The 27,856-nt window shown below is 50.1% G+C and overlaps 1 protein-coding gene and 1 long non-coding RNA gene across 5 annotated transcripts in view; one reads left to right on the top strand and one right to left on the bottom strand.

Moving 5' to 3' along the window:
• Positions 1–25,970, bottom strand: part of LOC119449403 (titin) — an 86,578-nt gene extending 60,608 nt beyond the window's left edge. Inside the window, exons 1-3 of one of the 4 annotated variants that reach the window (XM_049665184.1) lie at positions 5,505–25,970; positions 4,875–5,084; positions 1,362–4,664 (exon numbers count right to left, since the gene is read on the bottom strand). In XM_049665184.1, the coding sequence (XP_049521141.1) occupies positions 1,362–4,664; positions 4,875–5,084; positions 5,505–25,940 (23,949 nt within the window). In that variant the 5' untranslated portion in view covers positions 25,941–25,970. The other 3 variants (XM_049665187.1, XM_049665185.1, XM_049665188.1) reach the window with 3 other exon arrangements.
• On the top strand, positions 4,434–5,861 carry LOC125944641 (uncharacterized). Its single transcript, XR_007466315.1, has 3 exons — positions 4,434–4,513; positions 5,144–5,353; positions 5,774–5,861. It is a non-coding gene; the product is annotated as an uncharacterized LOC125944641 (long non-coding RNA).
• Positions 25,971–27,856: the final 1,886 nt, after the last annotated feature.

Here is a 27,856-nt window from a genome sequence, read left to right on the forward strand (position 1 = left end):
ACCAAGAAGGAAGACCCGAGGGAGAGGAGGTCGCCAACTTGACCGCCCGACAGAGGTCTGACACTTCCACAAGTTCCCCGAAGGAGTCATCGCCAGGTTATGCCTGGAATCTGTATCTCTCCAATGTGGGAAGCAAGCCCCAGCACTTTTCCCGTGACGAGATAATCCCCTTCAGCCCCGAGAGAGCTCTCACCTCTACGGAGTAGACGAAAACGCCGAGCTACCAAGAAGGAGGACCCGAGGGCGAGGAGGTCGTCAACTTGACCACCGGAGAGAGGACTTCCACGAAGGAAACGCCGGCCACCACGAGGGGATTTAAGGCCGTCCTGGCCCCCGTGTTAATCAGAACCGCTCGAGACTCGGATAGAGTCAAAACCATGTACCAATGAAGTGAATACAATCTTTTCTATTTTTCATCATCACGATGCCCGCCTTCATCGTCGTTTCCTGATTCCTGCGGTGACGACCCACCTCACCCGGTCGAGATTATATCAACATTACATATTTATATATGTATTTGTACTTCTATAAGTACACCTCATTGTTCTGTTACTACTGCTTTTAATCCAATCCAGTTTGATTCAAATTGAGTGACACTGGGACCTCTTTCTGTTTGTAACAACGTGTAATGACAACTTATGGAAAACAAGTATGGTTCCTATTCTAAATCGTAAAAGCTGCGACAGCAACCTCCACTAACCCTCTGCAATGCGACATCGCGGTGCCATGTCTGCCGCTGGGTGAAATTTGCGGATATTGTGGATAATTGCTCGGCTGTCATCATAAACGCACTAATTTTCGATCCTCGCGGCTGCGAAAAACACCTTCTCTGCCTCAGTCGCTAAAACGTCGAGCGCCTTCGAACCGGGGTAAATAGGATTATTTCAAGACAGCTTCCAGTGGCAAAAGTTCTTGGACCATCGCTACGTATGTAGCTGGCGCACAAGGCAACGTAAAAACTGTTGCATTTGAAAGGTTGCGCTGATCATTCAGTGACATTTCGGCCTGCGCACTTGCTTTTCTTCCCTCGCGTATTTAATCTTATCTCTGCGTCGCGTAGGAAAGTGGTCATGTGTATGGCTAGCGTCTCAGCCTTTCCTTTGTGCACGGGAGCAGCAAACCGACCCCACACGCGCAGCCCAGGGCTGAGCGCTCGGAGCCGCAGCGTTTAACGAGGAGACCGATGTTTCATCGCTAAGTCTGCTGTGACAGAACGCGAACACGATAATCACCGCCTCTCGCTTACTGCTGTTACCCTATGATATGCATGTGTGACCTTGCGGCTGATAGAGGACAGAGCTTGCGCATTTACGTGGCGCTGGCTTATACGCGCCTGACGCACACGTAGCGCGTCGGCTCACCTTGTCGTTGAGCGTCACCCGGTGCAGGTAGAGCGGCAGGTAGTCGTCTGGCGCCCTTCTGACCTCCTCGGTCTCTTCAGAAAGGAATGCGTACGTCGAGGCTTCGCGCACGTCCTTGCTCCTGACATCAGTGGACAGCTCAGTCTGCGTGTCGGCCGTCCTGGTGCCGGGCCTCCCCTGCAGTGATTCTCTGGACATGACGTCCCAGTCAGAGCTGACGCCAGGGTGCAAGTCGTCCTTGGACATGGGGGTGCTTCTTTTGGGCTCTTCCATAGATGTGCCCGCTGCCGACACCAGGTCCCGCTCGATGGCGGAGATGGTCGAAGCATCGGGCTTCTCGGCGTCCGAGGGTCTCTTGTGCACCGGAACCACGACTTGCTCAACGACAGGAGCCCTCACAACTGACGCTTTGCGCTCGTCTGTTGGCGGTGCCATTTGTCTGAGCTCAGTGCGCTCGACGAGGAGGTCGCTCGGTGCTTTCCCTTCATCCTCGCCAGCTACCTTTGCGGTTTCGACCTCGGCCGCCGCACGCTGGGTTACAACCGGCTCGACTTCGCGTGGCCGTGTCGCTCGCGGATCAGTGGCGAGCTCCTCTCTAGGAACGATGATCATCGTTTCATCTACCTTCATTTCATCTATCTTCGTAGGTTCGATTTCTTTCTCAGGTTGCCGTTCCACCATCATACCGACCGGCCGAGTGCCTTCATTCAAGGCTTGTTGTTCCTCCGATGCCTTTCCGGCTACGTCTTTACCAGCCACCTCTGCTATAGGAAGGTCGAGAGCATCTATCTCGGTAGGTTCGATTTCTTTCTCAGGTTGCCGCTCCACCATCTTACCAACCGGCAGAGAGTCTTCTTTCAAGGCTTGTTCTTCGGTGGATTCCTTTCCGGCTACGTCTTTACCAGCCACCTCTGCTATAGGAGGCTCGAGAGCACGTGCAGCCTCTAGTGCGGACTCAATTTCTTTTTCCGATATCGTTCGCGTTTCGTCGTGGAGCTCGTCTCTTGGCACGAGCAGCGTGTCTTGCCCTTTGGGTCTATCCGCCTTCTCCTCGAGCTGCTTCTCTGGCAAAATCATGGCTTCGCGCGCTTCCTCAGTAGCTTTGTCTTCCTGCTTCGGCTGCCTTCCAGCTTCCGGCGGCAATGGCTCCTCGGCTGACAGGAAAGTGCGGGGCGATTCCTCTGCTTTCACCTTGTCAGGTACCGGAGCCTCGCCTTCTGCCGTCGGCTCAGATTCACCTTCCGTCGAGGGCTTGTGCGTTGGAAGAAAAACACGCGAAGAAACATCGGCTTCTGGTTTTGGCTCAGCACTCTCTTTCTCTTCTGGCGTTTCGACCCCGCGATGCTCTGGCATGACTTCACTCTCTTTTTCAGCAGGACTGGTGGGTACCTTCGAAAGCCCGTCGTCTTTGGGGTGCGCTTCGTCAGCAGACGGTTCTTTTGCACCAAGAAATGTCCTTTTTTCATTGGGCTCGGCACCTGCTGCCGAAGCGAAGGATGATGCTGACGGCACAGGTTCTGCAACTTGTTCGGTATCCAGCGTTCCTTCAGGAAGGCTTAGCATAGAAGGTTTGACTTCTTTTTCTTCGACAGGTTCGCGTTCCACGGGCTCTGGTTTTTCACCAGCAGGTGGCGGAGGAGCACCCTCTTCTCTCGTGAAACTCACGTGGTGGATAACTGGGGACTTGGGGTACCCTCCCTCAATATCCGCGTCTGGCCGAAAGAATGATCTCGGTGGTCCTTCATGTAGCTGCGCAGATGTACCAGGCTGTTCGGGTGGTCTAATACGGATCTCTCGTTCGTTCTTCAGCCGAATTTCATAGTCAGGCGTAACCATACCGAGCGTGTCGCTCTCGTAGACAATGACGACGGACTCGCGCTGGGTTAAGCCAGTCTGAGAGGGCGCGTTAGGTCCTGGGCTGCCACCCTCAGCCTCGGGTGGAATGGTAACTTGCTTTTCCTCAGGAACTTTCTTTCCCTCGCCTTCCGGAAAGATGAACTTTCGAGCACCCACAGCCGCGTCAGCCGGTGGCGCTTTTCCTTGCTCGCCTGCCCTGTATGGCGCACCATGAAGCCTGGAGTCCCTGAGTTGCTGCAGCTCCGTTTCCCAGTCCGACATAGGTCCTTTGTTGAAATCCGCAGCGTCCAGAATCGGCTCTGCCGGTTCTATGTCTGCTTGGCCACTTTCTAGTGTAGATGGTGCCAGCGTGTCAGCTTTCGGAGATTCCGTGGGAACCGCCGTCGTTCCTGGGGGCTGAGCAAGCTTTTCCTCAAGCAACGCCAGCTCAGCAGACTCCGCAGGCTCACTAACCGGCGTACCAACATGCAAGAGCTCTTCGGCTTTCGGCAGCGCGCTACCGAGGTTGCGCGCTCTACAGAGGTTCATTTCAAACTCCAGTATCTCGCGAACCCGTTTTTCTTCGTCGAGAACAACTTCAGGTGTTTCTGGAGCTTCAGTTTTTCCTTGCGTTGTCTCAGCACTTTCGCCATCCTTTGTTGCGTGCTCTTCAATCTCGGATGCTGTGGCGGCAGTTGGCTTTTCATCCTCATCTTTCTTTTCAGACTCCGGCAATGAAGCCGGACTTATTTCGATCACCACGTTCAGCTGAAGCATTTCTTGAGCAGGCCCTTCTGAAAGTTCAGTTTCTTTAATCTTGGGAGGTGCCACTTCTTCTAGGTTGGAAGCTGGTAATTCCTTGCCTGGCTCTGCTGACGCGATTTCCCGAGTTACAGAGGCTACAGGCTCCTGCCGGGCTGGTGTAGCCGGCGCCTTTTCTTCCCCCGCAACTGGCTCGGTTGGCACAGTTATAGCCATGGCCTCATCCTTGGGCACTTCTGGAACTACCGTGGGTGCTGGTAGCAATTGTTCCTTTTCATCGGCAGTTTTTTCTATACTTGGAACCTCTCTTTCGGTTTCCTTTGTTATTTCTTTAGGCTCCAGTTCAGGAACTGGTGCAACAGCCTCCTCTGTTAAATGCTTTGTTTCCATATACGCCAGAGCATGAACTTCCGGCTCTTCTATTGCCTTTGTAAGTGCTGTATCTGCGAGCTTTTCTTCGTGAACTGGTATTGCTTCCTCAGCCAGTGTCTCTACCTTCACCGCTGGTTCTTCCGGCTGTATTGATGGTTCTTTAGGGGCTGATTCAAGCAAAGGTGAAACAGCCCCAGTCTCTTTTTGTTCTGTTGGCTTTGTTTCCGCAGAAATTAGAGCATGAACCTCTGGCTCTTCGGTTGCCTTTGTCGGTGCTGTGTCTGCGAGCTTTTCTTCTTGAACGGGTATTGCTTCCTCAGCTAGTGTCTCTACCTTCACCGCTGGTTCTTCAGGCTGTAGTGATGGTTCTTTAGGGGCTGATTCAAGTAAAGGTGAAACAGCCCCAGTCTCTTTCTGTTCTGTTGGCTTTGTTTCCGCAGAAATTAGAGCATGAACATCTGGCTCTTCGGCTGCCTTTGTCGGTGCTGTATCAGTGAGCTTTTCATCTTGAACGGGTATTGCGTCCTGAGCCAGTGTCTCTACCTTCACCACTGGTTCTTCCGGCTGTATTGATGGTTCTTTAGGGGCTGATTCAAGTAAAGGTGAAACAGCCCCAGTCTCTTTCTGTTCTGTTGGCTTTGTTTCCGCAGAAATTAAAGCATGATCTTCTGGCTCTTCCGTTTCCTTTGTCGGAGCTGTCTCTGCGAGATTTTCTTCTTGTACGGGTATTGTTTCCTCAGCCAGTGTCTCTACCTTCACCGCTGGTTCTTCCGGCTGTACTGATGGTTCTTTAGGGACCGATTCAAGCAAAGGTGAAACAGCCCCAGTCTCTTTCCCGTCTGTAAGCTTTTTTTCCGCAGAAATTAGAGCATGACCTTCTGGCTCTTCGGTTGCCTTTGCCGGTGCTGCCTCTGCGAGATTTTCTTCTTGTACGGGTATTGTTTCCTCAGCCAGTTTCTCTATCATTGCGGCTGGTTCTTCCGGCTCTATTAATGGTTCTTTAGGCACAGATTCAAGCAAAGGTGAAACAGCCACGACCTCTCTCTCTTCTGTAGGCTTTGTTTCCGCAGGAATTAAAGCATGAACTTCTGGCTCTTCCGTTGCCTTTGTCGGTGTTGTCTCTGCGACCTTTTCTTCTTGTACGAGTATTGCTTCCTCAGTCAATTTCTCTACCCTCGCCGCTGGTTCTTCCGGCTCTATTGATTGTTCTTTAGGCGCAGATTCACGCAAAGGTGAAACAGCCCCAGCCTCTTTCTCTTCTGTAGGCCTTGTTTCGACAGGAATTAAAGGATGAACTTCTGGCTCTTCCATTGCCTTTGTCGGTGCTGTCTCTGCGCGCTTTTCGTCTTGTACGTGTATTGCTTCCTCAGCCAGTTTCTCTATCTTCGCCACTGATTCTTCCGGCTCTATTGATTGTTCTTTAGGCGCAGAATCACGCAAAGGTGAAACATCCCCAGTCTTTTTCTCTTCTGTAGGCTTTGTTTCCACAGAAATTAGAGCATGAACCTCTGGCTCTTCGGTTGCCTTTGTCGGTACTGTCTCTGCGAGCTTACCTTCTTGTGTGGGCATTGTTTCGTCAGCCGGTTTCTCTATCTTTGCGGCTGGTTTTTCCGGCTCTTTTAATTGTTCTTTAGGCGCAGATTCAAGCGAAGGTGAAACAGCCCGAATCTCTTTCTCTTCTATAGGCTTTGTTTCCGCATGAATTAAATGATAATCTTCTGCCTCTTCCACTGCCTTTGTCGGTGCTGTCTCTGCGAGCTTTTCTTCTTGAACGGGTATTGCTTCCTCAGCTAGTGTCTCTACCTTCACCGCTGGTTCTTCCGGCTGTATTGATGGTTCTTTAGGGGCTGATTCAAGTAAAGGTGAAACAGCCCCAGTCTCTTTCTGTTCTGTTGGCTTTGTTTCCGCAGAAATTAGAGCATGAACCTCTGGCTCTTCGGTTGCCTTTGTCAGTGCTGTGTCTGCGAGCTTTTCTTCTCGAACGGCTATTTCTTCTTCAGCATGTTCCCCTATATTCGCCGCTGGTTCTTCCGGCTCTATTGATGGTTCTTTAGGTGCAGATTCACGCAAAGGTGAAACAGCTCCCGCCTCTTTCTTTTCTGTAGGCTTGGTTTCCACAGGAATTATAGCATGAACGTCTAGTTCTTCGGTTGCCTTTGCCGGTGCTGTCTCTACGAGCTTTTCTTCTTGTACGGGTATTGTTTCCTCAGCCAGTTTCTCTATCATTGCGGCTGGTTCTTCTGGCTCTATCAATGCTTCTTTAGGCACAGATTCAAGCAAAGGTGAAACAGCCACAGTCTCTCTCTCTCCTGTAGGCTTTGTTTCCACAGGAATTATAGCATGGACTTCTGGCTCTTCCATTATCTTTGTCGGTGCTGTCTCGGTGGGCTTTTCTTCTTGTACGGGTGTTGCTTCCCTTGCCGGTTTCCTTATCATCTCAGCTGGTTCTTCAAGCTCCTTTAATGTTTCTGTAGGCGCCAAATCAGATGTTGGTGCAGCAACCGTAGTTGCCTCAGGCAATCCCGTTTCTGTAAACGTTGAGCCGTGGCCTTCTGGTTCTTGGAAGGCCTTTGTTGGAGCGGCATCTCCCAGGTTTCTTTCTTGTTTCTTAGTTACTGCTTTTTCTGACGGCTCTTCCACTTGAGCTCTTCCTGTTTCAACTGTGGGAACAACCTCATCAACCTTTTCTCCGCCTTTCAATGCCTTCTCACTTACTTGGCGTTCTATATATAGCTGTGACACTCCTGGCATTACAAAACTTTTTTTTGATTCTTTAGGGACAAGACTGGTTTCCAGAATTTGTGAGGCTGCTGCTGAAGGTTCTTCCAGTTCCTTTGTTGGAGCCGCGCCTTCCAGCTTTTTTACTGTTTTGGTAATTCCCGCTCTTCCTGATGGTGCTTCAATTTCAGCTTTAGCTGCTTCGATAGTGGATGTATGCGTCTCATCTTTCGGTACCTTTTCGCTTTCTTGGCGTCTTATGTCTAGCTGTGACCATACTGGCATTACAAAAGTATCTCGTGAAACTTTGGGCAGCAGTCTTTTTTCCAGGCTCGGCGAGGTTTTTGATGGTGCGGTATCTTCCAATTTTCCCTTCGACTTTGTGGTTATGTGTGCTACTTCTTGCGTCTTTACAGCTTCCTCTGTTTTCTGAAGCATGTCTTTTGGCCCAGCTTGCTCTAGGTGCTTCTCTTCGAGAGCAACTTCGCGTTTGGATTTCTGTGCCGCCTCTGCGGTAGTAAGTGGACTTACTTCGTTGGGATGCCCCAGTTTTACTGCTGTTGCCACCGTGGTATCTACTGTTGCACGCGGCTCTTCCTGTTCACTTTTGTTCACTTTCTTGCCAGGCTCCTCTAGGACAGAAATTGCCGGAGGGAATCTGCCAAGGTATGAATAAAATAGACCCGAAGGACGGCTTGGTCCCTGTTCTTCGGGTTCGGTGTAAGAGTATTCTCTATGACTTGCCTTGATATCTTGCGTACTCTCAGTAGACTCGATGGTAGCCTTAGCAGGTATCTGCTCTTCTAGTATTTCCACTTCTTCGGACCACGGTTTATGCTCAACAATATCCTTTGGCGGTGCTTGCTCTAGTGTAGTAGTATCAGGTATGACAACTTGTGTCTCTATTAGCTCGACCACTGCTCCAGGCTCATCTCTGGCCACTTCCGCTGCCGGTTTTCCAGCAGTCTCTCGCTTTTCTGGCTCAGCGATTGGTTGCTCTGGTGCCTGTGCTGCTTCTAGCTTTGGCATCTCTGTCAACAGTCGTGTTTCTTCTACGGCTGGCTTTTCTGACACTGATTCTTCTGCATGCTGAAGCTCCGCAATTGGTGCTTCGGACAAAGGCTTAATCTCTGTAGCAGGTGCTTCTGTTAGTTCGCGTCCGGCTTCCCCCATCACTGCTACTTCTGGTACACCTTCCCGCTCTAGTTGAGATATTACGGCAACTTTTGTTTTAATTTCTTCTGTGGCTCGTGGCTCTAATACAGCTGGTGGTCTTACATCTGGTGATTGCGCAGCCGGTAAGCTAGACAAATGTTTCAGCTCATCTGGAGCAGGTTCTGCTGTCGCTTTCGTTTCTTCAAGAGCCGATGTCAGTGCTTCTGATGCGGACTTCGATCCTTCCGCAACTGGTGCCTCTATTAGTTTTTTTGTTTCTTCCACTGCCGGTACCGCTGTTTCTAACACTGATTCCAAGCCTCTAGTGACCTGAGCTGCTTCTAACTCTTTTGCTTCTTCTGCAGCCAGTTTGGACGCTTCTAATGTGAACTTGGATTCGTCTACGGGTACCTCCGTTATCTCTCTTGTTTGTTCCACAGCTGGCACCGCGGCTTCTGACACAGGTTCAAAGCCGTTTGCGACCGGTGCTGCCTTTAACTCCTTTTTTTCTTCCGCAGCCGGTTTCAGCGTTTCAGATGTGGGCTCCGATTCACCCGCGACGGGTTCCTCCGTTGTATCTTTTGTTTCTTCCACGGCCGGCACCGTTGCTTCTGATACAGATTCCATGCCTTTGGTGACCAGTGCTGCCTCTATTTCTTTCGTTTCTTCCGCAACCGGTTTGAGCGCTTCAGATGTGGGCATCAATTCTCCAGCGACTCGTTCCTCTGTTATCTCTGTTGTTTTTTCCACAACTAGCACAGCTGCTTCTGATGTATGCATCAATTCTGCCGCTACTGGTGCCTCTACTATCTCTTTTGTTTCTTCCTCAGCAGGTTTCAGCTCTTCTAATGCGTGTTTCGGCTGTTCCAGGACTGGTGCCTCCATTATTGCGTGCGTTTCTTCCGCGACAGTTTCCGCAGCCGCTGTCTCCGCGAGTTGTCGTTCTTCTGCTATAGTCTCCTCTGGCATCGCCTGTGGCCGCTCAGCGTGAGGAGCTTCAATCGGCTTCATTTTATCTTCCTCTGCAGCCGGTCGCTCCGGTTCTGTTACTTCTATGATAAGGTTAAGGTCTGGAGCTGACATCTGTTCCACTGTAGCTGCAGCAGGCGGCTTTATCTCTGGCTTAACTTTTTCTGTGACTGGTGCTCCTGCAAACGAAACTTCTGATACCGCGTTGAGTTCTTCCGCGAGTGATGCTTGCAACAGCGTTTTTGTTTCCTCTGCAGCCGCTATCTCCGACAACGTTTTCTTTTCTTCCGCTGTCGATGGCTCTACTATTTTCTGTTCTTCTGCTGCTGCTTCCAGAGCCTGTCTTGTTGACGGAATTGCTACCGTTTCTTCCGTAACTGGTGCCTGCGACAATGGTCTTTCTTCTGCAGCCGACGCTTCTGATATTGGTTGTTCCGGTATTTCCAAATTTGCCTTTGATTCCGCTGTCTTTTTTTTTGCCTCTTCAGTGGCCGTTGCTTGCGATAGGTCTACGCTTACTGCTGGCGGTGACTCGATAATCTTCACTTCACCGCCTGCTTGCATCTCAGATGTCAGTTGCATTTCTGCGACAGACATTAGCTGTGTGGAAGCTTTGTGCTCTTCTGTACCTGCTGTCTCTACTACCTGCATTCGTTCTTCTAAAATTCGTCTGTCTGGAATCTCTGCTCTTTCTCGCTGTGTAAGCAGCACCTCCTTGGTGGGAACCTCAAGTGCCTGTTTGGTCTCCTCTTCTGCGGCTGTACGAATTGCTGGTTTAGCTTCTAAAACAGCCAAATCTGTTATTTTATGTTCAAGCATTTCTACAGCAGGGGCTTCTAATATTGCCTTCGCTGCTTCAGTCATCGGTGCTGCGTCTACTGCTGGTTTTACTTTGTCGTTAGGCAACGTTTCTGGTACATCGAATACCTGTTTTTCTGCAGCCAGTGCTACAGTTACCTCCTGCACCGCTTCTTTCGGCTCCTCAAAGACAGGAATTTCTGACACCTGCTTCATTTCTTCCATAGCTTGTAGTTCTACAATCTCGTGTTTAGTTTCTTCACGTCCCACTGGAGTGCCCAACGCAGCTGGAATTGGAACCTCTACAGCAGGTGCCGGTTCCACATGGTATTTTTGCTCAGCTTCCTCAAGCAACCCTGCCGCTGGTGGTAGTAGCGGCTCCATCTGACCTTTCACAGGATACTCTGCAATCTTGCGCTCTTGCGCCAGCAAGTCCTCAGTGCTCTGCACCTCCGAAGACTTGGCGCCCATGCGCGATTCGCAGGTTGCGTAGCCGGACAGATCTTCGTCGCTCACCACTCCTGGTGACGTGGTTCTCATGGAAAGCGCTGAGCCGGGCCTCTCTTCTGCTTTTTTCACCAGCTCAACAGGCTGCTGTCTTGACACTGCATCCAGCATAGTTGCAGTTTTTGCGGGTGGTTCAGTGGGAAGAGACTGCGTAGAAATGGTTTCGTCAAGCGGCACTGGCTGTTTTGGCACTGCAGTCGGTTCAGGTGCAGTTTTCGCGGGTCCTTCGGTGGGAAGAGACAGCGCAGAAATGGTTTCTTCGCTGGCAGGGGGCGCTCGACCTTTTGGTGCTGCACTCATTTCAGATGCAGTTTTCGCGGGGGCTTCGGTGAGAAGAGAGGGCACCGAAATGGTTTCTTCGCTGGCAAGCGGTGCCTTGCGCATCTGAGATTCGAAAGCAGCCAGTGCTACTGCCGCGGTGGCCATGTCATCCGCTTCTTGCAATACTTCGCACGGCGCGCATGGGGCATGAGGTGCTTGGTAGTCCTCGACGGCCACAGTGGGCTCTGACTGGTAGTCGGTGGCAGACAAGGCCTTAGATGTGTCCTCCCCCGTATCTTTCGATATGGATAAGGTACCAGGCTCCGAGTGCCTCCGCTTTTTGAGCTCCTCTCCAGGTTGAGCTTTGATGTGCTCGGAGTGCCGCCTCCTGGCAGCCTGGCTGACGGCGTTCGGCGGCTCCTGAGGCTCGTACTGCATGCTCTCGTCATCGTTGTTGTAGCCGAAATCGACCGACTTAGACCGCTTCGAGATGGCTTCCATCGAAGGTGCTGGTGTGGCCGGTGGCGCACGCACGTCGATGCTCATCCTCTTCGGTGTCTGAGTCGTCGAGGGTGCACCGCGCCGGACGAGACTGCCCTGCGAGTCGTCCTGGTACGCGCTACCCGTGACAGTTCCCTCTTCCGCCACCGCGTCGAAAGAGAACGTGACGCGGCCTTTGCCGTACAGCTCTATCCTTGTTTCCATCACGAGACTAGGCTTTTTCTTTGTTCCCGTGGCGACTGGTTCCGACGACTGCAGTGTCCCCGAAGGTGGCATTAGTGAACCCCGTCTCAGCTTGAGGTCTCTTGCTATCTTCATATAGCGCTCCAACTCTTCTTTTGTGACCATTTCGCCGTCCGCGTTGCAGTCTGCACTGGCATCCGCGTTGTCGTTACCTGCATGACCATGTTCCTGACCACCAGGCTGATCTTGTCCTTGCGGTGTGCCGTCTTCATTAGACCACCCCACTCCGCTTCCAGGAATTGTCTTCACACCGGTATTTGCCTTGGAAACCACGCTATACGACTGACTTTCTGTCCTCATCGCCTTCTCTTTGAGGGAAGCTGACGGCAAGTGTTCGTAATGAGAAAAGTGCATTTGTTGGTTAGCCTCCGCAGATGCTACAGTCGTAGGTTCCCGCTGTATTGGTGCTACGAAAGAAAATAGCGACGTATTCGATTTGTCGTCTACCTCGCAGGCACTTCTTGATTTTGACAGCTTTCGCGAGTAACTCCAACGAGCAACCACAGTCTCGGCATTGCTGGTTTCTCTGGATAGCTTACCGCTTCCTTCTTTTGTGAGGTCGTAATCGTCAGAATCTACAAACGGCCCTGGGATGGGCTTTGGTGTTGCTTCCCAAAAGTACTCTACCTTGGGAGCACATGACTGCGTCGAAGTACTTCCGAAATTGGGCGGTATTTCATGCTTGAAAACAATGCGTTCCGACTTCGGAGTATCAATGTTTAAAATAACCTTGAAGCTGTCGTCAGGGCCTACACTTTGTCCCTGGCTGGATCTCATTATCATAAGCTGACGGTCTTTAGCTTTTATCAATCTTTTCACAGATTTCACAGAACCTTCAAGACTGTCTTCATCTGCAAATTCCCTAGCGCTAACCGAGCTGTCAATTGTAGCATTCCTTGCTGGCATGACATGAGTTACTTCTCCAGTAGGCTTAACATCAGACACGGAAGATTCGAGGTCCTGCCTCGTCGAAACTTCCTCTTTGTGCAAGGATTGCGGAACATGCAAGGGTACTTTAGGTGCTATTGCAACTGATTCCTGTAGAATTGATCGCATCAAAGGCTGTTTCAGCATTGAGTGTCGAACTTCTGTGTGCAGTGACATTGGCTGCTGTTCTAATGATGGACCGGGTACTCTTGCGTCCTGCAGCAACGGCGCTTGAAGTGCAGCTCCTTTCTGTAAAGATTCTTTCGGCGTTTCTTCTAGTGCCACAAGTTGCATTTTCTCGGTGTGTTTCGGCTCTTCTACCACCTGATCGTGCGCTTGCTGATCGCTAGTCGCAGGTTTAAATGTTATTTCTTCTTGTTTGTAGTCTTCTGGCTTAGGGAGGTGCACTTGTTCTTGCGGAGCCAACGCTTGCTCCGTTTTCCGGGCTTTCTTTTGCTTTGCTTTGTTCTCGGAAGGCTTCGTGCTCCATGGAATGGCCTCCTTCTTGTTCGTCTTGAGACTGTCAAAATATTCGTCTTCTGAACCCTTCTTGGGGGCTGGCTTTAGCTTCCATGGAGAGCGCATTCCTTCGGAGACATTTGCGCCAGCTGTTCCAGAAGGCGCCGTGATGCCGGCGCCATCGGAACCCCTGCGTCCGCCCGCATTCTTTTTCGCCTCCTCAGATGCGAGCAGGCCGATCAGTTTCCACTTCTCGTCGACCATTGGGAAATTATCTGTTTTTTTACTAGCCATGCCGGGCCCTGCACCTGGCTTTCCTTCCTCGGAACTCTTCAAGACTGCCGAATCAGCAACGCCGGTTTCTGGCACCTTTACGAGCGGTTTAAATCGAGGTACAGCATAGCTCGGAAAATGAGGCTCCGGGGGTGGAACAGGTATGGCTGTGGTCTCTACTGGTGTCTCCGCCGGCAACGCTTCTGCTTGCGCATCTGGAGGCACCAGCGGCGCTTCGATGTACGCAAATGCCTCTTGGCTAGCTTTGGGAGCCACTAACTGAGAAACTTCTTCCTTTTGACGAGCGCTCAACAAATCCTTTGGAGCAGGAGTAATTATGCGCGGCTGATTTTGTGAATTCATCTGCCGAATCAAAGCACGTACGCTGATCGGGACATCAGCTGACAATGCCTGTTGCTCTACTTTATCTGAATCCTCGTTTCTGAACTCGGGCAGTGCTTGAACCTTCTCGCAGGCTGCCTTCAGCACTAATGAGGTAGACACTTTTCTCTCTGGTTCTCTTGATTCCAGAGCTGCATACGTTTCTCGTCGGGTCGTCGGAGGTGGGCGGTTACCTAAATCGTAGGCTGCATGTGTGCCGATAGTCGGTAGCTCTGGCAACTCATCACATTCCTTTTGCGTTTCCTCTGGGGTCCTCTTTTCCTGAGGTTTTGTGGACGACGGTGCCTCAGCAGCAGAATCTACGTCAGCGACTGGCACATAAAAGCGGATATCACCAACAGCCGGCTCCACAGTTGTCTCCGACGATTTTTCGCCGAATGTGTCTTCGGAAGCCTTTGGTGCTAATGACATTCTTATTTTCTCACTTTCACTCGTGGTATAATCTGCAGATACATTTTTTACAGGAACAAAGCCACGAATGTCTGCAATAGGCGATAGAGAGGATTTTCTCCTTTCGCTGTGGGCAGCGAAGGTTTCATCTGCGGACATCGTGTCTAACTGGATGAAACCACGGACGTCGGCTATTTGTGGTTCGGTGTCCTCCAATTCAAACGCTTCGGACACTGCGCTTTCTCGCCGTAAGTAAGTGCTATGGCCGATGCGCGAGGAGTGCCGATGGAGATTTTCTTCATTGCCAGGAGCGTTGTAACTCACGCTTTTGCGTTTGAGCGAAGACGGCGACCATTCCACGGAGTCCTTGCTGGTAGATGGCTCGCTTGTGAGATCCGCAGCATTTGAACATAGTGTTTGAGAAGCACCATTTGTGAGAGGCTGTTGCTGATCAGCACTGTGCATCTGAGAAGTTGTTCTCACTCGATCTTTGTCATCCATCATGGTCATTATTTGCTTTTTCGGCACTGGCGCTGGCATCCACTCTATAAAGCCACGAGGATTCCTTTCATCGCCCAACTGCGCCGCCGTTCTCAATTCCGGCGCCGATGCTTCTATCCCCTGGAAACAAGCGACAACTTTGTTTTCGTCTCGGTCTGTGTTAAAGGACCTGAAAGTCTCTGTATCTGACATGCTCGCGAGCTTCTCGCTGGCCGCGAATATTGATGAACCGCCTCTCATCGTGCCTGCTGGCGATGCAAAAGGACTGGACGACAGTTGGTCGGTTCGGTCCCTTACCGGGTGGGTCGTGTCTCCGTGCTTACCATCAGCACTCTGCACATCCGCAGAACAGGCAGAAGGGAAGGTGCTTTCTGGAACAGATCGTGTCTCGTGCTTCTGAGGACCTGGCACCAGCGGTCCGAAGGTACCTGGTGACAGCATGATGGAAGTAGTGTCCTGCCTGCAAGTCGCAAACATTCCCGTCTTTTCCTCTTGGAACCTGTTGAGTGGCTTATAATTAATTCTTCGCCGTTCAGACTGGTCCCCAGTAGACATTGTAGAAGAGGGTTGCTCTATAGCCCTGGGTGCTTCGAACAACGAAGTTAGGTCCTCAAGTGTTTCAGGTCTGCCTGTTTGTATCGATTCAGCGTGAACCGAGGTCTTTCTTTCAACGATATCTCGTGATGAAATGTCAGGGAAGGTATATCCTGCTGTGGAATATGGTGAAGTAGTAATTTGTGCGGGTTCTTGGCGAATTATATCAATGGGATATGCGGCGACTGGTCTCTTAACAACCTCAAGGAAGAGTGGAACTTCTGGCGCGACTTGCATTGGCTGTACCTCAGCTGACGGCGACTGATAACTGGCGTCTTCGAGAATCACACCAAAAGCATGCTGCAGCTGTTCGAAAGCTTCGGTGACTTCGGGACTGAGAAGTTCAACCAAGTCTCCTGTAGCATCCGCAGAAGGGGAGACATCGGCAGCGACAAGCGAAGACGAGTGTGCTGTAGTCATGTCGTCAGTTCTACGCATGCTTAGCGTCTCAGTAGTGTCAGCTATAGTTCCAGATTTGCAAGAATTTGTCTGCTGAAGTGAAAACGCCGTAGACACATTTTCATGGACTGCGGGTGTTTGCCTCGCAATGTCGACGTCTAGCTGTCGTGCGTGCAAAGGAAGATCAACAATGACTTTCTGCTGTTCTAATGCAGGTGTCACTTCAGCGAGAGAGTGACCACTTGATAGGGCTTTTGACGCCGATTCGGTCACAAGGCTCCGTTCACTTGCTGCTGCCACTCTGCTCACATGTTTGCTGCCGGTTGCCACGGCATCGGCTGTGGAGCTTGCCTGGGAGTTAGTCATAAGCGCAAGTGCTGGAGTCTCTACCGAAGCGATTAATATTTTTTCAGCTGCAAGGCTTGTTGCATCCCCTGAACTTGGTAGCATGGCTCCTTGAAGGTTAGAAATTATGCTGGATTGGTTGTCAGTATCGGCGCTCACAGCGTCACTGCCTATATGTGTAGCATTACTTTCCATTAACTTCCCAGTTGTCGTTGATGTGCTGTCATTGGCGAGGCTCAATTCACAACTGGTTTTCGACACTGTGTGGGCTGCACGTTCAGTTTCGTAAACTTGAACATCTGCCACAACGTACTCCTGTTGTGGATGAGCGTTTCTATTTAAAAACTGCTGCTCATGAGATTTTAAATTATGCTTGGATAATAGTTTGTCCTGTGGAGCCGAGACATCAACTAGGGACCTTAGCTTCTTCTTTACTTCGTCAACAGCCAATTCTTGTGATATGTCATGAATAGAGCGCTCTTTTGCATCACCATACACCAGCTCGTCGGGAGCCGCGGTCTCATTTTCAGACACTTTATGTTCAAGGGAATGTGATGCAGGGAAGCTGGCAGGTGCTGGCAAGAGCGAGGACGAAAATTCTGAGGCAGTTCTATCGATATTTCTGTTGTTCAGTTGTTTGACTGTATCTTGAGCTTCTGTTTCGGTTATAGTAGTATGTTCCAATATCTGTACAGAACAGTTTAGTAGAGTTTCTGATTTTCGTTCGACCAACTGGTTAGATAAAATGTCGTCTAGGGGAACAAGTGCCCCTTGCTCAGACTGTTTTTTCTTCATGATCGACATTTCGCATGAAGAGGATCCTGTATGTACAGGCTTTGCTTCCAATACGCCCAACGCGTTTCGTTCTGTTTCCGCTTCGGTAACAGGTGGTAATGATGTGCTGTAAAGTTTGCTAGATGGTCTCACTGCGCTGATTTCTTCGATAGCGTCTACAGCATGCGAAACATCCTCTGTCGATGCCAAGCTTCCTGATGTGTATTGCAAGATGCTTCCAGGAAAGCTTGACCGTCTCACAACTGTCACTTCCTGCATTTCAACAAGCGTAGTACACTTGTTTTCTGTTTTGACATTTTCACTGGATGAACGTAGAGATACAATAGCTGCTGAAGAGTGCGAAATCGAACGCGACTTGTCAGCTACACTGGTACCAACATCAGAGGATTTTCGTGTGATGCTTGTTTCTTGAAACTCCAGGGTTACTTCTGTTTTACTCTCTTCCGAAAACATTAATCCACCACTCGATATTGACACCGCTGCATCTGCCCGAGACTGCGAAATGGTAGTTGGGGTATCATTCGTATCCTTGCCCTCGCGATCGCTTGACTTCGGCACAGCATTCTTTTCGCGGTAATCCACAATCATGCTCGATGTATCCTCAGTTTCGCGGCTTTCATGACCACCATATTCCGGAGCAGCAGAAAGTACCTGCAAGCTCTCACATATTGCTCGTTGGTTGTCCGGAGCGAGCGCGCTAGCTCTTCGTACGATACTTGAAGTTCGCACCTCCACCACTGAATCTGAAACATGATCCTCTGTGGGAACAAGTTCACCACTAGCTTTCACCACTGTAGCAGCCACTGGTATCTTTTCAGCAATGGATGCCACGCTTTCGACACTCGGCCGACCTCTTGTTCTCGCTACTCTTGCTGTGTCATAGAATTTTATTATAGAGTCACTGGGCCTTCTTACGATGCTTGCATTTAATACTTCTGCTACTGAAATCGTAGTGCTGTCCTTTTTGTAAGTCAACTCTCCAGTTGTCGCAGCTACTCTGTCAGTCTTTTGGAATTCTGCGAGTCCATCTGGCTCGTTTTCATTGGCGACGCTGGCATGCCCACAAGTTCCCTGTATTAGGCTTGGTTCTGGCAGCAGTGCGAGACTTTCAGAGCACCTGGGCCTTCGAACGATGCTCGACTCTACCACCTCTTCTGGGAACCGTTCTTGTGGGAAGTCCGCCAGCGGGAGGGGACCGCTGCTTCTCGGCAAGGTATATAGCATGTTAGCATGCGAAACATCCTCTGTTGACCCCAAGCTTCCTGATGCCGTGTACTTTATGGCTGGATAGTTTGGCTGCCTCACAACTCTCATTTCTGGCATTGCAACAAACGTAGTTGACTTGTTATCTCTTCTGACACTTTCACTTAAAGGACGTAGAGATACAGCAGCTGCTGAACATTGCGAAATTGAATACGACTTGTCAGCTACGCTGGTACCAGCATCAGAGGATTTTCGTGAGATGCTTGTTTCTTGTAACTCCAGTGTTGCTTCCGTTTTACTCCCTCCCGAAAACCTTAATCCACCGCTCGATCTCGACACCGCCGTAGCTGCCAGAGCCTGCGAGATGGTAGTCGGGGTATCATTCACATCGTTGCTCTCACCATGGCTGGACTTCGGTACAATAGTGTTTTCTTGGTAATCAACAATCATGCTCGACGTGATCTCAGTTTCGCGGCTTTCATCACCACCATATTCCGGGGCAGTGGAAAGTACCTGAAGCCTTGCACATATTTCTCGTTTGTTGTCCGGTGCGAGCGCGCTAGCTCTGCGTACAATACCTGTACTTCGCAGCTCCACCACTGAATCTGAAATATGATCCTCTGTGGGAACAAGTTCACCACTGGCTTTAGGCACTGTAGCAGCCGCTGGCGTCTTTACAGCAATGGATGCCACGCTTTCAACACTCGGCCGACCACTTGTTCTTACTACTCTTGTTGTGTCACGGAATTCAATTATAGTGTCACTGGGCCTTCCTACGAGGCTTGCATGCAATACTTCTACTGCTGAACTTGTAGTGCTGTCCTTTTCGGAAGTCAACACTCCAGTTGTCGCAGCTACTCTGTCAGTCTTTTGCAATTCTGTGAGTCCGTCTGGCTTGTTTTCATTAGCGACGCTGGGATGCCCGCAAGTTCTCGGTATTAGGCTTGGTTCTGGCAGCTGAGCGATACTTTCAGAACTGCTGGGCCTTCGCGTGATGCCCGTCTTTACCACCTCTTCTAGGAACAGTTCCTGTGGGAACTCCTCCAGCCGGAGAGAACCGCTTCTTCTCGACAATATATCTCTAGTATATGGAATTTTAGCCACGGCACTTGACGGGCATTCTATTGCGGAGGTCGACTGTCTGGCTACTGAAGGAACTGTGGTTATTGCTGCCATTCGTACAGCGTCAACTGGGGCATTTTTATTAGTAGCGACCGCAGGGTAAATGGGCATTGGTGCTACGTCTGGCTCTGGGGGCTTGACTGTTTTTGAAATCTGATCGCTGCTGAAGCTTAATATAGCGCCCGGCTCTTTCAGTGACCGTAGATCTATCAATGCAGAAGTGTTTGCCGCAACACTCTCTTTCTGCTCGAGTGATCTTTCTGGAAACTCGGTCATGATATTGGACACTTGGTCACCTCCGAAGCTTGGTTGTAAGGTCGATGTCGCTTCCTGATGCTGCAAGGTTACAGATGTTAGTAATTTATCAGGAACTTGGCGAGCGCTATCGCTGATATTTGGTTTTATACGTGTGTTCGGCAACTGCGCTACAGTGACAGAACCAGTGCCATTTGTAATGTGAACCACACTGCCACACCTTGATTTAATATTCGATGCCGGCACCTTGTCTGGAACGGCTGGTATGCTGGAAGGTGCGAGATTTCTGCCGTCGTGGAGTTCGCTTAAGGCACCTGGTTCAGGGAAATTTATCAGTGCCTTTTCCTTAGTTTCTATTTGGGTTGCGGGGGAGGTTTCCTGCAGCTGACTTGTTGCCAAAGACGTCGATATATTTTCAACAGCGTATGTATCACCTGCGTTGACATTATTCGGTTTCGTGCTCTCGAGAACAGCAACTATTCGGCCCTCGGCTGCATGCTGTTGCAATGCTTGATTGCTGGCCTTTAGTGTCAGTTGGACAGACCTCACGCCATCGGAGGAAGAATGTTCTATTATGGACACTAGTGCTTTGTTCTCGCAAGTTATGTCTGTGGATTGTGGCGTGGTTGTGATTTGTGACATGAACGACGGAGCATTAACGTCTGATGTTCCCGTCAAATCTATTGACGTCTCTCTCTTCGCACACGGCAGCTTGGCCTCTGTAGAGCTGCCGAGAGTTTCGCCAGTGGGAGATGTAGCTTCCGTGGTCATCAAGGGCACTCGCGTAACCACTTGTCTTTCTTCACCGTTATGTTTCTCGGATAGTGCGCGGCCTTTGCCTGAAAGCGTTGACCCGGCTTCGCTTATGGCTAGAGGAGTTTGGTAACTGACAAGGTTTGCTTCAGTTTCTGTGAAATTGGCAGCAGTCTCAGACACCGATACGGAGTACCAATCATGACTACCTTTGGAACGTTCGACGGCTGATCGCTGAGACATGAATGCTGACGGTGCAGTACTTGTTTCTATGTTCCCTTCAACAGCACTAGCTGTCGGCTTGGAAAATGTCGAGGTAGATTCTATCTTTGGTGTTACCAAAGAAGACCCTGTAGAAACCACCAACTCCACCGTGTCTCTTATATCATTGTCCGGAGTCAACGGCCTCTCAACAATATGGTTCGACTTAGCAACGATTGATGACTCATATGTTATTTCTAGGAGTTTTCCTTCTTCAGTGCTTGCTGCTTCTTGTTTTGGAACTATTGTAGACGATGCAGCAACAGTTATCTGCGAAGCTGACGTATGTTCCACAGCTGCAAATAGGGAACTTAGTTTGGCTGCAGTCTCCTTGGTCAGTGACTCATCCGCAGTCGATGTCAATATAGGCGAAGCGTCGCTTTTGTTAAAGGAACCTCTAGCACTTATTTCCTTCAGTGCACCTTGCCAGTCGTTCGCTGGTGCTGATATTATGGAAGTAGTAATTGTAGTCTCGCCGTTGAACGTCTTTTCCACTGGCAGAACATCCACATATGCCACGCAAGGAACCTCTTGTGCTTCTGTTGTTTCAGAAGTGGTAACTGTGTCCTTTTTCAAGACGCTATCCCTAAGCCTTTGCTCCGCGGTGAGCGATTCTGGCATCTGTTCTGGTAACTCCAAAGCCATTTCTTTTATTGTTGCAGTGTCAGATTCTGCCAGCAGTAAGGCCCTTCGCTCTGAGAAAGGCACAAGTGTACCAAGTGCACTTTGCGAAGCAGTGCTACCTGTGGCGTTCGTGAACACTTCGTGCTGAATGTTTATAGGCCCAATTCTTTGAGACACTATTGTTTCTGCGTCATCGCGTTCTTTTGATTTTTCTGAAATTTCGTAATTCTGAATGATGAGTTCTTTTTCTTGTGTAGGGATGACAGCTGTCGATTCGCGAGAGCCGCTACTGAAGTATTTTTCAGACGAATCTTTCTCTTCAGCATTTGCAGGAAAGGAAGCGGGTACTGACGTATAGTCTGTTGCATGGGCTGGTACTTCATAGGGGATGTCTTGTCTATCTAAGAGGTGCACGGGAATCACAGGCTGTATCTCACCTCTTTCACATTTCGGCGCTATCTCGGGTAGCGAAAACCTTTCTATTTGGTCTTGAACACTTTTTGCTTGAAACTGAGGGAGCTGAACAGTACGGTGAGATAGCTCACTTCGTTGCCGTGAAATGGAAAAAGTGTCATGTGTAATGGTCGATGTTTTGTCTGCGTCGTATATCACCTCCATGGTGAGTGAATCGTTCCTTTCTCCAAGTAAGTCTGCAGCAGATTCGTAGGTGGTCACTGAGGTGCCAGAAATGCCACTTGCGAAAGCATTTGCTGAGGAGTCATCACACGTGATGGGTGAAGATTCCACAGCTTTGATTGTGCTTTCCTCCACCGTTGCACGCACACTGCCGACGTCTGTTGTCAGTGGCCCAAATGCCGGGACTATGGCGACTGAGTTGTGACTTAGCGACTGTACCGGTAACGATATTTTCCTATGAACTGCCACGTTCTCCTCTTTAACCTGTTCCCAAACTGATTCGGCTGGTTTTGCCGTTGTCTTTACAGACTCCAATTCGCATAGGACTAGCTTCGAAGACGCGGATGCCGTTGGTGCTTCCGAGGTTAAAATTGGCGTCATTGACAACGGCTGTAATGTTGGCTCGGTGGCAGTGCGTTTTTCTTCTGGGTACCTAGGAACAGCGTGCGTGGTTTCCTCTCGAGGAACGAATTCCTGTGAGACTTTGGTATCATCGGTAGGCGCGCCTTCCAGGTGTTTTGGGGTCACCTCTATTGGCTGTGTGTCCAACACAGTACTTGCAATGGCCTCTGGTAGAGCTAATCGTCCGTAATTTTTGAAAGCATCTTCTTCAGTATGTCCTCCGCTTTTCTCAGAATCGTAAGTGCGCCATGGTTTTTCCGATTCCGTGCCGTAGGGCGCAGATGTTTCTTCAGCCGCTAAATATTTGGTTTGGCTAGTCGATTCGGACAATGATGTCGTGATTACCTCCTTGGGCTGCTGGCGGATTGGAATGCATCTGACGTCTGGTTGACGCCTAATAGAGCTGTCTATGTCCCTCGTCGTTTCCAGTGCGCTAATGGCCATGTCGTCCATTGCAGTTGAAAGCAGTTCTGTGGGGCCGGACAATGCATCGTCGTCTTTAGTTCCGCTGCCACTAACCGAACGCAGCTGTCGAAGCTCATGATGTGGCCTGTCAAAAATTCCCTTGCATGTGTCAAAATCACTCGAGGGAAGCTCCAACATCGTTTGATCTCCAACACGGTCAAGCGGCTTGGTTGTTTCCTGAATGCCTGTAGACTGAATGGAAAGTAGCCGCTCTGGTTCGTAAGGGGCAAAGTCAGTCAACGTTTGGTACGAATCAGTCTTCCGAGTAACGCGGCTACAGCTGTCATCGAGAGCAAGCTGGTCCCGAAGCGCAAGACGGCCTTCGGCGTCTTCCGGTTCTTTCTCTCTGTACAAAGCTTTGGAAACAGAAGCTACTGCCCGAAATCCTTCGGTCTCCTTTGCTTCTGTTGAAAGGCTGCCGTCCTTACCGCTACTTCCACCAGCCAAGATTTCTCCGGAAGAAGCAGCCGCTATAGGCAGCGGCTCGTTTTCTTCGGGTATAGCGGGCATCAGGGACGATCCACTGTAGTTCGGCTCGATTACTATTTCTGTGTAAGACCGCGTCTCCGTAAGAACCTTTGTCTCCGATATGTGCTTCTTGGTGACCTTTTCTTTCGGGTAGTAGAATACTTCTTCCGTTTCGGATGTAACGACAGAGTTCTCAACATTCTTCACCTCTTTCACGGACCTGTTGATACAAGGCTCCATGATTGCCTTCTCGTCTGCCACTGTTGCTTGGGTGTGTATTTGATTGGGGTCCAGCACCATGGGCAGGAGGTTCGTCGGACGTGATTGCTCAGTACGCGTTTCAGATCTCCCCATGTTGTGATCCTCTTCCTGGGTTCCAAAAACGACAGCTCCTTTTCCTTTTGTAGGCTTGTCTGCGAGGTTCATTTTAGCATGATCTGCTTTCTGATGTTTTAGGGTCTCGGTAAAGCTTTCTTTGGCTTGTACCGATTTTTTCTGACTTTCAGTAGAGCACGTGTCTGTACCTCCTGCTGTCCTGACAAAGGTGTCATTGAAGCTTTTTTCTGCTTCCTCCTGTCTTTTTTCGATACTCTGAGTGTCATTCGAGGTTTTCCCTACATCTTCCGTTTCATTTGACGCACTCCGAGTCTCACTCTTGATCCTTTCACGTCCACCAGTAGCCGTTGCATTACTGAGCTTCGTTCGAGCCACTTCAGCACAGTTGTCCTTCCTCTTATTATTGACACTACTTTCTCCCTCCTTCGCATCGACACCCGTTAACTCGACGAAAGGCTGTGTCGTGATGGTGCTTTGGGATATCGAGGCGTTAACTTCTTCGTTGTCGCTTTGGGCCGTGTCTGTAGTACTCGCCGGCTGCGGCTCCTCGATGCCAATCACGACCGGTGGCTTGAACACGGTGTGCTTTTCGCCTTTCCTGTCATCGGCAGCCGCGCTACTGGCTAAAAAACTCTCGGAGTTTTGCTTGTCCTCATCCTCTTCCTCTGAGAATTCCTCGGCTTGCTTCATCATACGAAGCTTTGTGACTGCAATAGAATCCTTGCGATTGAACTTGAAGCGTGGCGGTGGTAGCGCTGTTTCCTCTGCGTCGTCGTCGTCGTCGTCTTTTTTTGTGCCTGCTGTTGGCAGTACTGACGGTGGTGGTGCGCTCTCAGCTTTTTCAGCTTCTTGGAAGCCCAAGTGTTTCTTATCCGGTGGTGCATATTGAGCTTCGTGCGCGGCCGGCCGATTAAGCGGCTTCAGTATCGACTTTGGTTCGAGATCCATGTGACCGTGTTCTTCCTTGCGGGATGAGATCTCTTCATCCTCGGCCAAGGTGTCGTCGTGGACTCTTATCGCCACCGGCTGCTTCGTTCGCTTCACTCTCTCTGGCGTTTGACAGGTTTGTTCCTTGACACCCTTGATGTCGGGCGCAGACTGTGAGGCCACGCTTTCCTTTGGAGAGTCTACCGTTTTCGGACTGCTCCTTAATACTGGGCTGCTCACAATACTCGCCTGCTTGTCTTCAGCAATGGACGCTATGATCGGGTTCGACACGGTACCATGCCTTACATTTACAGCTGAGTCGTACGACTCGATGGTCTCCTCTTCTCTCTTGCTCTGCACTTCTTCCTTAGTGGTGGACTCCAGGTGGGAGTCCTTGTGTTCGATGCCTGTGCTCTGGTTCGTAACCGCCTTGACACTTTCCTTCTTTTCGGTTACTGTCTTTGTGACCGTCTCTAGCACTACCTTCCGCTTCACTACCTTGAGCGGCTGTTGAGATAAGACCTGGCTCAGAGATGAAAGAGGTACCTGGACGGCCATTGGTGCCGTTCCTCTCGTGAAACCACTGAAACTGCACTGTGGGCGCGTGTTGGTCCCGGCAGCCAAATTTTGCTCCTTCGGGCCTTCGGAATTAACAACTGAGTCTGTGATCTTGATATGCGTAGACGACCGCTCGGTTGACGTCTCTGTGCCGTTGGGCATTCTGAAAGCTTCTCTGTCAGTGAACGACGATTCTTCTTTAATTGCATCTGTCTTTACTGCTTTTTGACTCGGATGTCCGTGAGCTGCCGCACTACCCGCTGACTCCGTTTCACCATCCATGTTCGGCTGCTTGGAGTTCGAAAAGCTTGGTTCCGACATGGTCTTCCTTTCTGGAATGTCCTTAATGACTCTTGATGCATCGGAATCACTGCTGGATTCACATGGCTTCTGGTTTTCACATGTGCCGCTGCCAATAGGCGCCTTCCCTCTGTCTCCGACTGGGCCAGTGAGATAATTCGTAGCGGCATACACTTTTGCAGGAACGACCTCTATGGCCTGCTCAAACTGACCCTGACCTAGAGCAGTGGTTTTGACTCGCATTATTTCGTGCGAGGACGTGACTGTATCTTCGTATATGTTACCCGCTTTTAGCGTGTTCACTGTTGTCGGAAGTGTGTCCATTTTGTCACGGAATACATCTGAAGGGAATCTATTCTGGAGTGGCTCCGACTCCTTGATTGTGTCGTCTCGGTTAGTGGCACTGAAAACCTCCTCAGATCTGCTACCAAATGCAGCAAAAGAAGCGTTTTTATGTGCCAAAGTGCTTAAATTACGCTGCAGTGCACTTTCTGTTCTGTTGAGCGCGTCGACCATCATCTTGATTTTGTCGATCCGCTTTGGATTCTTTTCCGTGTCGAAGGCATCTTGAAGCAGCGCCCTCTTAAAATTGACTTCAGATATCTTTTTACCTATCTTTTCCATCTTCCTGGGCACTTCCACCTTAGAAGTGGCATTGATGGCTTTTTCATCCTCTTCACTTACGCTACTAATGTCCAAGACGTCTTTGAGCCCTGGGAGCCTGCTAAGGAAGCTTAGATGACCAGCGCTTTCGTGGTACGGTGTTTGAACACGGTAATAGCTAGTATTGGGATCGTTGTTCAAATCTTTTATGAAAGACTGCTCGGATATTAGTTCCACGGAATGGCTTAAACCCTCTGCGCAAATGCGAGTACGCTGTTGTAAAGGCGGCTTTGTGGCAGTACGTCTTTGGGAGCGCGTCATTTTGTCTTTTGTCGTGCTCTCTTTACGCGATGGAGTCTGTGTGCCAAATGACTCCTTCATGCTTTCTTCTTCGGTGCCTCCCAAGTTGGATGATGGCTTCTTGAGCAATGTTTTAATTTTCACTAGCGACTGGTCCATTGATGCCTGGTTTGCTGGCCTCTCAGATGATGCCTGGTTTGTTGGCTTCTCAGATGATGCCTGCGCTGTCACACCTTCTTGTGGTTGTGAGTCTACCGGTTGATCCTTTGTGATAGTCTCATTTTCAGTTAGCTCAGAGGACACGATCTGAGTAACAGTTTCCTCGACGAGTTCAAGGGACTGGGTGGGAGTTGTCGCAAAAATTCGCGTTTTGTGTAAAACGTAACGAGGCCTGCTGCTCTCTGCCATCTTTCGGGACGGCACCTCTGGTTCCGCTACTGTCATCACAGAAGCACTCGGCTTTTGGCTTGAAAGCGTCTCTGTTGCTCCACCGTGAGCTAAACATGAATCGGACGTGGCATTCTCGGTAGTTTTCGAGAACGTCAGCGCCGCAGACTTACGAGCGCTCTTCTCGAGCCCGTCTGAAGATACTTCAACTCCTGCTTTGTATTCGCTTCCTGCGCTGGATACGTCAATGGTGATGGTTGCAGAAGGAAAAAATGCAGAAGTGCCTGCACTACCCGCCGGCGAGACCGTCGACATTGCTGAAGGTGCTGCCGTTCCAGTTGCTGTGGTGCCCTCAGCAGTATACGTTGTTTCACTGACCATTCCACTATCAACACCTTGAGGTACCGTATTTCCGTAAGGAGTCGAAATGCTTTCGCCAGAGTCAGAATGAACGTCTCCTGGAGGAGGTGAGAATCCGTTAGAACCGATTGTAGGCACTGTGGATGATCCGGATTGCATTTCGGCGTCTGAGCTGAACACCGAGCTACTTTTTCCTTCGCCGAGTTTACGGGATACCCACTCAGGGTATGTGAAAACTTCGACCACTTTGTATGCGCTCTCTAGCGGTGCCGGCTCCTCAATTGGACTGTATACTTCTAGGTGGTCTACTGCAAAAGCAGGGATCATCTCTGGTAGGTCTTCTATCTGCTGATGCTCAGAACTACTTTTCTGTGAAATGTTATCCGGCACCACTGAATCGTCTGAAGACTTTACTTCGGAAGCAGCTCCGTCGGAGCCTTTTCTAGGTACCTCAGTGACAATGGTCATCACCTCTACCAAGCGAGCCTCGGGACTCGCAACCAGCATTCGGTCTGGCGAAATGGTTTTGTCGGATGCGTCTGCAGTTCCCTGCAGATTCACCTCTGTGACGGCTGCAGTCGACACCGAGCTTTTTGAAAGGCTCTCCAGACTTCGAGCCAACATCGCCTTTCTGGACTTCAATAGCGCCATTTCTACATGACACTGCCAGCAGCTGTCACTCCGCTCTCTTTTGATTATTGACTCTATGCCTGATTTAATGTTTGCCTCGTCAGTTATGTCACCTACATATTGGGTAGGCGGTGGTGCGGGCTCACTGGCTTCACGAACCGTCGCACTCACGTCACGCTTGCTTAAGTTCGGAGAAAATGCTTCATTTGCGGCCTCGCTAAATCCACTGAAAGCCGCTCCGTACGTGTCTTCCAGAAAGCCGCCTTCAAAGGAGGGTACTCTGCTTCGGTCAGCAGAAGTTACCTCTGCTGTTGATTTCTTCTCGACCAGATCTTCCTTAGAGGAGTGTTCAAGAAGTGGAACAAGCGCCTCGTTTGAAGGCACTTTCCTATGCTTTTCGTCGACAGCACCTACATGACTCTTTTGCTGCTCACTTCTCTCACTAGGAAGAAAGCGTGCCTCAGAGTGACTGCCTTCACTAGTTGTCGCTTTCGCATCGGGCTTACTGGACTCTGGGGAAAACGCTTCACTTGCGGCCTCACTGAGTCCAACAAATACACCCCTGTACATTTCTTCTGCTGGAAACACTCCTTCAAAGGACGGAATTCTGCTTCGGTCAGCAGAAGTCACCTCTGTAGTAGATTTCTTCTCGACCAGTTCGGAGGCGAGTTCACTAAAAGGAACAAGCGCCTCGTTTG

This window comes from Dermacentor silvarum, chromosome 4, assembly GCF_013339745.2.
Source record: "Dermacentor silvarum isolate Dsil-2018 chromosome 4, BIME_Dsil_1.4, whole genome shotgun sequence".
Taxonomy (NCBI): domain Eukaryota; kingdom Metazoa; phylum Arthropoda; class Arachnida; order Ixodida; family Ixodidae; genus Dermacentor; species Dermacentor silvarum.